This window comes from Cygnus atratus, chromosome Z (assembly GCF_013377495.2).
Source record: "Cygnus atratus isolate AKBS03 ecotype Queensland, Australia chromosome Z, CAtr_DNAZoo_HiC_assembly, whole genome shotgun sequence".
Lineage (NCBI taxonomy): Eukaryota > Metazoa > Chordata > Aves > Anseriformes > Anatidae > Cygnus > Cygnus atratus.
Window position 1 is genome coordinate 68,795,090 of NC_066396.1, and position 11,333 is coordinate 68,806,422.

The 11,333-nt window shown below is 42.2% G+C and overlaps 1 protein-coding gene across 6 annotated transcripts in view; it reads left to right on the forward strand.

The window, feature by feature from the left end:
- TDRD7 (tudor domain containing 7) overlaps positions 1 to 6,024 on the forward strand; it is a 46,356-nt gene extending 40,332 nt beyond the window's left edge. For all 6 annotated transcript variants that reach the window (XM_035562970.2, XM_035562971.2, XM_050716247.1 and 3 more), the window contains 5 exons: positions 95 to 229; positions 555 to 665; positions 2,232 to 2,731; positions 3,136 to 3,296; positions 5,530 to 6,024. In XM_035562970.2, the coding sequence (XP_035418863.1) occupies positions 95 to 229; positions 555 to 665; positions 2,232 to 2,731; positions 3,136 to 3,296; positions 5,530 to 5,750 (1,128 nt within the window). In that variant the 3' untranslated portion in view covers positions 5,751 to 6,024. The remainder of the gene's footprint in view (positions 1 to 94; positions 230 to 554; positions 666 to 2,231; positions 2,732 to 3,135; positions 3,297 to 5,529) is intronic.
- The last annotated feature ends 5,309 nt before the right edge of the window (positions 6,025 to 11,333 follow it).

The following is an 11,333-nucleotide window of genomic DNA, read 5'->3' on the forward strand; positions in this document are numbered from 1 at the left end:
ATCTGAATTCTTACTTTCCTTGAAACATTTTACAGTGTATGCCTCACTGTTGTGATTTTAACCTTAAAATGATTGTCTTCCTATCTTATTTCAGATAACAATCATTCACAGTAGACGGGCACTTGGTGTATGCTTCGTGGACACTGGAACAGTTGCAACTGTAGAAGCTTCAGACCTTAGAGAAATCCCATCACAATTCCTGAGAGAAGTAATTGCAATACCTCCTCAGGTATAAAGACAAGTTAAAGGTGACCTATACTAGATCTCTTGATAGTGGTGCTCCTTCTAGGTTTATGCAATGAATTTTTTGGTTTGTTTCATCGTGATCAACAATAGAGTACATTCCATTATGCATCTTTGAAATAACCTGTAGCGTAGTCCTGTGTACTGACAGGATGCTGTGGTAATAGTGTACTAGTAATGATACCGGTTTTGCATGTCCCTCTGTCTATTTCTGTTTGTCATATATTATTCAACATATGACAATTAATGAATTTTCTGAGAATAGGAACTTGTGAACTAGTTTCCATATTATTGTATGCTTTTGTTCTTAGGCTGTAAAATGCTGCCTAGCAGACCTGCCTCCCAACACTGGCATGTGGACTCCAGATGCTGTACTGTGGCTGAGAGATAAAGTAATGAGTTGTCCTGAATTTAGCGTGAAGGTAAATAGTCAAAATGCCTGTGTGATCTTAAATCTATAGGCCTGTGGAAAAAGCATTGAAAGAACAACTTTGAAAACTTAACCATTCATCAGAGTTTATTTCTGTTATGAAGCTTAAAAGTTTGTAGGCATCTCTTGGACATAAGTGCAATACAAAGTCCCGTTCTTATGATGTTTGGCATAAGAATATTTGGCTCATTAGCAGTTTCTCTTTTTCCTCTGAAGAATTTAGCAGCTGATTTCCTTTCTCATTTTCCTGTGCCAGACCAGATATGGAGCTAGAGATATTTTACAAACTGATAAGAAAGAAGCAGTTGTTTGTGTTTTACCACATAAAAATATGTAAGTGTTCCATGGATCTTAAATGATTTTTATGCCTCTTAAGTGAGGATAACCTTTTCTCATTCTGGTCTTTGAAAGCAGCTTTAGTTTTCATTTGTTGTTTTTTCTAATCCAGTGTGACTTAGTATTTGTTATTTTTTACTTAAGGGTTTCTGTTATCTTTGAGATAAAATTATTTCCATTGGCAGTGTTTCCTTTCCAGTTTGGTTAACTGAGGCCACCCTTATAAAGGAAATCTTTTTGCTATCTGGAGGCTAAACACAGCAGATTTCCTCTTAAAAATCTGATTCCAAGTACTGACAGAGCACTTAGAAAGCATGTTTTTTTCCTAAAGAAAGCTTTTTTTTCCTACCTTTTTCCGTCTTTTAACCCAGGAGGCTGTGCAGTTAAAACATAGCTCATTTGGTCTGGGGCTTGCGACTGTTGCAACTGCCTTTTCTAAACATCTTTTTCAAGATAATTTGAGTTTGGTATTAGTTTTTACTTGATTAGACAATAGAAGAAACATGTATGCTTTGGTTTTGGAAAGTTTTTATTTGTCCCCCATTTGCTGCCTATAAGTAGCAATATCCTGTGCAGATTATTAGAGGAAAGAGAAAAATCAACAGAGAAATATGTAAACAAATGTTACATACTTCATCATATGAAAATTTCAGTGCTTTATCATCAGTAATGCTAGCTGCTGCCAATGATATATGCTCTTAAATAGGATATTTTTTATGCCAGTGCTTGAAAATTATGCATGATACAAACCTAGAAGCTTTGGTCACCTTTTTTTCATTCCATTCTTAATTTACTAGGTTTCACCTCCCATAATGACAGGAAGAGATTTCTGAAGGATTGAGTGTTAATATTTGATAGCATTGCTTAATTGTTTAGAATTGTTTGGATAACTTAGAATTGTGGCTAATGTTTTCCAGAAAACTGCAATCATATGTGCTTGTGCCAAGCAATAGTGAGATTGAACTGGTTGGGCAGAACACAACTTGATTCAAGCTTTGTATACGCTTTACATTAGTGGAATAAATATCAATGCTATTTTTAGCACCTGTGATTGCTGGCTTACTATCCAGCAATTTCATTGATTTATTTGAGAGAATCTTGAAAATACTTCACAGGAATAAACTGTTGCTGCTTTTCTGTTAAGGCTTTAGTCTTCTGTTCAACACCAGATGTGCGTTTAATAGTTGGTAACTGAAAATTAAACTGTACTTTCTTTCTAAAGGTGGTTAAACAGGATGTTTCAAAGGGAATTGCACACGTTTACTTGTTTGCTCCAGAGAATTTCCCTGACATGGATCGTAGCGTCAATCGTCAGATTGTAAATGCAGACCTGTGGAAACATCAGAAAGATGTTTTCTTGAGCGTTACGCCCAGGGGGACCAGCTCCGCGAAAGTGACAGGTGATACAGTTTCAGCGCTGCAGTTAAATCGGGGAAGGCTAGAGAAGAGTTTCTCTGATTCAGCTGAGCCTGCTTTGGAGCCCAGTAGTGCAGTGTCTGCCAGTGATATGCCTCCACCCCTACCCTTGTCAAAGGTTGGTGGGCTCATGGATGTCTATGTCTCAGTGGCATGCCATCCAGGTCACTTTGTTGTCCAGCCTTGGAAAGAGCTACATAACCTGGAAGCCCTAATGGAAGAAATGATCTTGTACTACAGCATGGCTGAAGAGAGACCTGTGAACATTGAAAAAAACAAGTTGTATGCAGCTAAAATTGAAAATCAGTAAGTACATACTTAGATTAAAGATCTGCGAAGGAAAGCTTTTACCTACAGCAGTACTTAAATCTTGGTAAATCATCATGCATAGTTGTGTTGGAGATAGTGACGGAATTACACGTTTTGCTTTAAAGCTTGGCCTTGTTGCAGTTTTTTGGGGAAATGCTTTGTTGTCTGCATTGTTAGCAAGGTGGCAGATGTCTGGTGATAGCTGGGAGATTAAGGGAGTAAATGAGGTTGCAGTCTCGTCATGTTTCCAGATAGTAGTCAGAAGGACTTTATTCAAATAATACCAGATCTGGGAAGCTTGAGACACGTTGGTTAAAATCTTTCAGTCATGTATTGCTTTTCTGGTGCCTTGACAGTGTATGAATATAAATTGTGTTTATTCTTGTTCTCCCTCTTTTCAGTTGGTACAGGGTGATAATAAAAGGAATTCTTAGAAATGGGTTTTTGTCAGTATACGAGCTGGACTATGGTAAACATGAGCTTGTCAGCATAGAGAAGGTACAGCCACTCCTGGATAAATTCAGAAAACTACCTTTCCAAGCTATAAGAGCTCAGCTTGCAGGTAGGTGATAATCATTTACTCTTCTTTTTATTTAAAGTCTTACATCAGTGAGGATACCAAATGTCTGTAAATGTAAAGGGGACAAAGCTGAATGCTAGTGACTTTTTTTCTAGAGTAAACATGTACCTGCTTGCAAAAACCTGCTCAATGCATGCGTGTTTATGCCATCAAAGTGGATCTTCTTTTCTTCTTTACATGGGTGATGATGGTTCAGTTTTCATACCTATTTAATGGAGCACTTTTAGCATGTATACAACCGAAGGTTGCTTAAATTTTAACAGCAGCTGCTTTTTGTCATCATAAATATTTACCATTTAATGTGTGTGGTGACTAATATGCAAAGGACACAGGGAAATCAAACCCAAATGTTTTTTGGATCTTTATACATAACCTATTATGAAGTGTGAAAGTTACAATATATCTGTTGATAAGAACTTATGTTCTGATTATTATAGTCTACATAAAGTTAGGGACAATATGCTGAGTTTCTGGAGATGTTCTTCTTTCATACCTTGTCCATATTGTAATTTACTGTTTTCTAGTGCACGTTTGGAACCCAAAGTTGCCTGAAATACATTAGTTTTCACAAACAAACGCCATGGGGAGGGTGGGGGCTTTCATCGAACTTAAGTAAGGTTAATTTAATGGAGGATGCCTACCTGGGCAACCTGCTCTAGGGAGCCTGCTTTGGCAGGGGGGTTGGACCCGATGATCTCTTGAGGTCCCTTCCAACCCCTACAATTCTGTGATTCTGTGAGGGCATAGAGTGTGCATACATCTAACAAAATCAGAAAGTTAAAACTTGTTCCCTCTTTAATGTATTTTCCTTCCTGTTCTGATTTATTTCATTTTGGCATTGCTTTCAGATTTATATCTCTTCTTACTCACCTGCTACTTTCTACCTCTGTTTGGTAAACATTAGCTTAGACTTCAGTTACAGAATGGGCTTGCTTGAAGTGACAGACCAGTTGGTGCTCTGTTGGTGGTTGCTTTCTGTGGATCTGCCTTCCTGCATAGCCTCAAGTGTGACCTTGGGGACTGCTTTAAACAGTTCAGGTTGGATGTGTTCCAACTAGGCTGGGGTCCTAGGAGGTCAGTGCTGAAATGAAGCTGATTTCTAGCTCTGTCTGTGTACTGGGGTAGTACAGGATCTTGCCAAGAGAGCCTGCAAGTCATCAATTCTTCCTGCTTCACAGAATCCTGAGTAGCTAGCTAAGCTGGCTTCTGAGCTGTCACGTATAGTCAAAGCAGGCCAGCTGGGCCCAGATGATGGGTAACTATCTTCTTCCTATTCTTCCACTTTTTTTCTTCCCTCTTTTTCTCATCTGTTGCCTGTCAGATTCTGGTCTATTTTCTTGTTCAATTCTATTTGCTTCCCAACCTGGCTTTCCTTCTGTAACCTGTTAGGATTTACTTATCTCTGGTGTCCTGTCCTATTAGCAGCAAGCTGCTGATAATAGTAGAAGCAATGTTGTCACTTCTCTGTTTTGTTTCCTTTATCTGTAACTTGCTGCTTGGGAATTCATGCACAACATTTTGAGTCCTTTGTGACTAGATGCTGTACACCAGCAGTGGTCTGGGGAGACTAAATTCCTGGTTTGCAGGAGCTGCTTCTTCCTTGGTGATTCACAGCCATAACCAAATCATGTTTGGATTCTAGCATCATATCCCTGAGCAAGCCCACCTTTGCGGGACGCTGATCCCAAAAAATAGCAGGAGTCGTGAGACATTTAGGAGTCATTTCTATTTACTTCTCCTCTCTGCAGATCTAGCTTGGGATTTGAAGGCTTGGCAGATTTTTTTTAGTTGCTAATGCTCTTCTGAGATGAAGAAAATTTAAATCAAGGCTACTGCTTCAGCATCCTCAGGCAGAATACAAATCACTAGTTTCTTCTGAAAAGATCTTTAGTTTCCTTCTTGTCTAAGTAACATGGCTTGGTCATACATCACAGCTACTATACTTGGAAAAACTCACTGAGTCAGTGTGTTTGCCTTTCACTTTTGTGAGGCTATCCATAGATTTAGACTGTAAGAAAAAAACAAATGTTCTAGTCTCTTGTTTGTGTGGGAGATGAGTGAGCTTGTGTGTTTTTTCCTAGAGTTAAGCTGCCTTCACTGGTACTTGAATATCTGTTTTCTCAAGGTTTTAAACCACTCAGTTCTATATAAGTGTGATCACTCAAATTGGTCTAGTCTGTAAATGACATACTCTTCTGTTTTACATTTGTCCTAGGAGTGAAAAGCCAGCAATGGTCAGAAGAGGCATCAATAATGTTTCGGAATCGAGTAGAGAAGAAACCCTTGGTGGCGCAGATACAGGCAATTAATGAAAGCACTAACTCTTGGGATCGAAAAATAGTGACTTATTTAGTGGACACGTCTCTTCCAGATACTGACACATGGATTCATGACTTTGTGTCTCAAAGTCTTGCGGAACTTTCAAAAGCTGATTAATCACCACTTCTGAAATGTAGCGGCTCAGATTCTTTAGCAATAAAATAAATTAACAGGCTTTGAAGCGAAATGTAACTTCTTACATTGCCTTGATGACATGAAGGTATAAACTTGAAAAATGTGTGTTCAGTTAAAAAGATTTGTTTAACAAGTTTGGGTTATATTGACTTCAGGTTGACTTTATGAAAAATTGCACTTTGTTTACCACTGAAATGCTAGAGTTTGGGTGAAAATACTAAAGAAAGTTATTTATCAATAAAACAATGGTGACTTGTTCTTGTGATCTTTCCCTGACTAGGGGGGAGGCATATCTCATAACTATTAGTCGGTACTTCTAAGCATTACTGGATACTATTCCCCTTTTTTTCAGCTAGAACTTTTATTGCTTGGGAAACAAGGAAGCAGTCCTCAATGTTTTTGAATTTAATGACTGAGGTATGCATTTTTGATGGGTTTTTCCCATTTCCTTAACCTTCTAAGAATTGAATAGTTGAAAATGCCTTGTTTGGGGCAGGGAGGTTTGTCTGCGATTATAGGGCTTAACTTTCACAGAAGGGTATGGACTTCCCTGTGCTTACTAGTCTGGTTGCTGTTTGTTAGGAATGATACTGCTTTTCTGAATTCTACCCCATTTCCTCCGCTTGCTAAATTCAAGGCATTCTTTTCCCTCCTTTTCTGATAATTTGCTTTCTTATTTGCTTCTGAGAAACTTTAAACAACTGTGTTTCCCACGAGGCAGGAGCAAACAACGTCCCGTAAGCACACAGATCAGTGCTCTGAACACAGTATTTTTGCCTCCTTTTAGATTGTAAGGACCTTGGAAAATTTAGAGGTGGTGTAGACATTATTATAGTTGATAGCCTGCTGCCTGCATGGGTAAGGGAAAATGGGCAGAAAGGGAAGTATGGCTCAGAAACATGCGGTGCATGTGTAACAGCAAGATGGGAGAAAATGCTTGCAGATATTCTGACTGAACAAGCTGTTCAAGTATGTAAGACAGACTTTCTCTAGGGGGGTGCAAATGCGAGCTAACAGTGCTAAGTGCTTTTAAAACAGGTCTCAGTCCTTCTCTGCCTGGACGGTGTAGGGTGTAGCAGAGCCCTTGTGAGCAGAGCAGGCGGTGATAAACTAGCAAACTGCTACTTTAACACAAATTGCTAGTTAACATGGTCCTGTCCATAGTTAAGTGTGCAGAGGGGAGATTCTCAAGTGTACTTGATGAGATGGAAGTTGTGTTATGCCTGAGAGCATTCAGTAGTCCACCGCTCCTTCCTGTCCTCAGAACCAGCAGGGTAGTCTCACCCACCCATTACGCTGTCTCTGGCATCAGCACAGGTGCCCTGACTCAAGGTGAAACATAACGCAATGTCTCAGCTAAAATTATGTGAGGCAGACTCATCTTAACAGCCAGCTGTTTCTTCATTAACTGTCTTGGTTCCTTTCAGGAGTTCCTTGCAGTAAGTGACCACTGGGGTTGGAAGCAGAGGGTGACATTGTACTACAAAGAAAGCCAGAAACTGTTGAGCCCAGCACCCAAAGACAAATGCAAAAGGACAGTATCGTCTGCCTCTCTGGGTTGCCATTGTGTCTGACCTGTTAAGAATTCCAGTGATTATTTCTTTTTTTTTTTTGCATGCTACATTGTGTCTAACCTGGCATATACAGCTTCTGATTGCAGTTTTAGCAAGGTCACTATCAGGCTTACAAGAGCTTTCAGCTGCTTTTTATTAATCATTCTTCCAGGATTTGTTATAGTTTCTCCTTCCTCAGCTGCAGAGGCGAAGAATGTAGGTGAAAGAATCAATGTGATCTTTAACTGCTGTAGCATAAACATTTGTGCAAAAGAGTGTTTTTCTATGTAGGACTGCTGCTGAGCCAAAAAATCTGGATGGTATGGGTCATTAGGATGAGAAAAGCACTTTCCTGAGCTTCTGAAGAGTGGGAGAGCTTTCTTGTGTGTCTGTGAGCATATGACACCTACATCTGCAAGCTTGCAAATGTTGATGGAAAAGTTTAATGGCACAGGGTATTTTCCTGGAGCTGTAGTGAAGTTCGTCTGGTTGTTTGAAAAATACCCAGGCTGTACACTTGTGAGTGTACACTGTGCCCACTGTGTAGGCTTGCTGTGCACACTGCACACTGTGAGGCTTGCTGATGTGTTGTTGGCCAGTAGTAGATGCACACCTGCAAATCGACGGAGTGGAGCAGACCTGGGATTTACACTTGCAGTAGCAGGGGAAGCAGCCTGGCAGATGCTCAGGAGATGTAAGATGCTTTTTGAGCTTCTTGTCTGATCCTCCTAGGGTATGCTTCGCTGTCTCCTTGGTTATAGCTGGCTGCTCCAGAGTTTAAAAAGCCCAGACAAGAAGCAAGGAGAATATTCATTCAGTCTCATTGCCTTTGCACTGGAGCCTTCACTTGTGCTGCTTTGTGTTGTGCCGTGGGATAGAGAACAGGTACCTGCTGAAACAAGTGCTTTCTAACTGATCAAACCCAGGAGCACTGCTTTCCATGTGGTGAACTAGTTTTTGCATATAATAATGTCCTGGTTCTGACTGGGATAAAGTTATTTTTCTTCCTTGGAGTTGGTATGGTGCTGTGTTTTGGATTTAGGGTGAGAACAATGCTGATAACACACCGATGTTTTAGTTGTCGCAGAGCAGTGCTTGCAGAGAGCCAAGGCCTTCTCAGTTTCTCACGCTGCTCTGCCAGCAAGGGGGCTGGGGGTGCACCAGGAGCTGGGAGGGGACAGAATCAGGACAGGTGACCCAAACTGGCCAAAGGGATGTCCTGTACCGTGTGGCGTCATGTGGGACAATAAAACGGGGGGCTGCTGCTGAGCGGGCTGCGGCTGCTTTGGGAGTGGATGGAGATCAGTCAGTGAGTGGTGAGCCATTTCATAGTGCAGCACTTCTTTTTACTTCTTTCCTTTTCTTTGGTCTTTTCTTTCTTTCATGCTAAACTCTCCTTGTCTCGACCTCCAAGTTCTTGCACTTCTACCTTTCTCAATTTTCTTCCACATCCCACTGCACTGGGGGGGGGGGGGGGGTGCTGGGGGGCGAGCTGCTGGGGTTAAACCACAGCAGTCTGTTTGCATCCAATGTGGGGCTCGAAGGGTTGAGGTATCGGTAAGTGTGACTAAAGTGTGACAGAGAGAACAGAATTGTTTATAATATATTATAATTATTATATTTGTTTAATAGTTGCTGGTTGTAATGCTGATTTATTTGCTCATAACGTTGTTTTATGTAACCCCTTTCTTGCTGTATACGCTCCCGGTTTCACTGCTTATCGCCTCTGGGAGCTTGTAAAAGGTTGATTTGGGTTTTGTTAGCTTGCTGTACTGTGTGACACTCACTTATTATATGATAAAAGCACTGCTATGAGTGTAATCTGTTATTTGTGCTCAGTATTGCTATCTCCCTCGTACTTTGGGAACCATCTCTTGTAAACTGTTAACAATTACACATTTCACCTTTTCTCTGGGAGCCAACCCATGGAGGAGACAATGAATGATACCCTCCCCTCCTCCTCCAGCTCCTGGCCAGTTGCAGTAACTTAAGTATTTTGAACATCTGTGGGATGTTCAACCAGCATGTTCCTATCTCTGTGTCTCCAAAATGTGGTTTGTTTTTTTTGGTTTTGTTTGTTTGTTTTCCCTCCTAAGGTTAAGAATATCTTAGAATATCAGTCAGAGATCTGCACCTAGGCAGGATGGTTATGGGTGGTGAGATGTAAGGGAGGATATGGGCAGGTATCTGTCACAGTTATCGCCTTTGGACTTCACCCCTGAACAAGTGAGGACTCCTAAGAAAATAAACTGGTGGAATGTTTGGAAGAAATATGCCCCTACCCTGGCAGTGCCAGAGAATTACAGATTGCTGCACTATGCCCATGAAGCAATAGCACCCTCAAGGGGAACGGAAGGTCTCTGGACTGTGGCCGAATCAGGGAGCCAAGCCTTAATGGTATCAGTTGCCCCTATAGCATGAAAAAACAGTAGAAACAGGAGTCAATTTGTTCAGTAAGGATAGAAGCTTCTCCTGGGAGGGGGCAGGAGGAAGAAGAGGATGAGGCAGGCTGCTCTGCAGCAGGGGCATCGTGACTGCAGGAGGGGGAAGAGGCAGATCTCATAAGTCAAGAACCAACATGGGTGAGCTACAAGATAAGTGAAAAGGTTTCAGCTGTCATCCAAGCGAGCACATTGTTACCTGGCTGCTCTGGAGCTGGGATAACGGGGCCAGTAGCCTGGAATTAGAGGGCGGGGAAGCCAGGCAGCTGGGATCCCTTGCTAGGGAGGGGGGCATTGACAAAGCACTTGGAAATGGGGCATGAGCCCTCAGACTATGGAGGCGACTGTGTGGAAAAGGAGTGTTTGTTACCTAGGGAAAACAGATGAAACTGTCATAATTAAAACGCAAAGCAGATCTCTTACTTTCCCACGACTTTGAACAATGAGCATTTTCAAACCACCTCTTTTCTGCTCATTCCACCCCACCTGTTTTTAAAGGTGACAAGGCCTGGAGCACTTGGAATGTGTTTTCTTGCCTAGAGAGCTGGATTCAGGCACTCAGCTCAAGCATTGTGCTGGCATGGTGACTTGGGAGGTTCAGAAGATGCCAGCTGCCTGCGGCTGCCCCTTCCTCCAGGCTGAAGGAAGGTGTGAAAAAAGGGTGCTCCCAGCAGAGTCAAATCCTGTGAGGGAGAAGGCAGTATGCTTTATTACTTTCACTGCACGCAGTTGCTTCAGCAGGTCATGGGCTCCATCACTACCTCTTCTATCATTGCCTCCCCCTGTGGCCACTCCAGATCATTCCCAGGAACTTTTCTTTTTTTGACAGAGAGGCAGGGAATAAAACCCTTTTGCCATCCTGAAGTGCTCCCTCTCTGCAAATGAGTTCCTGTCTCTGAGGTTCCCTCTGCTGTACTATCCTTTCCTAATTCCTGGAGGCTTCTTGTTTGTTGCAAAGATTTTCTGTCTCCAGCTTTCCACCACACTTATCCTGTGTTCTCACAGATGCCACGCATCAGGCAAGCATTTGAGAGCAGGGATTCTCATGTACTGAGTGTGTTAGACAAGAAAAGTGATGAGGAACCATGCAATGAGAAAAACTCACTTCAGACCTCTGCAATGCCTGAAAGTTTCGTTCTGTATTATGTCTGTTGTGCTGTTTTTCAGACTGGCTGTTGTGAGCAGGTGTCCTGGTTTGGGCTGGGATTTTTCTTCCTTGGAGCTGGTATGGTGCTGTGTTTTGGATTTAGGGCGAGAACAATGCTGATAACACACTGATGTTTTAGTTGTTGCAGAGCAGTGCTCACACAGAGCCAAGGACTTCTCAGTTTCGCACACTGCCCCACCACCGAGGAGGCTGGGGGTGCACCAGGAGCTGGACGGGACGCAGCCAGGACAGCTGGCCCAAATGGACCACAGGGATGTCCCGTGCCATGGGGCGTCATGTGGGACAATAAAAATGGGTGGGGGGGCACTGCTTGGGGTCTGGCTGGACATCGTCCAGCAGGTGGTGAGCAGCTGCACTGTGCACCTATTGCTTTAGATGTTATAATTTTTTTCTCTTCACTTTC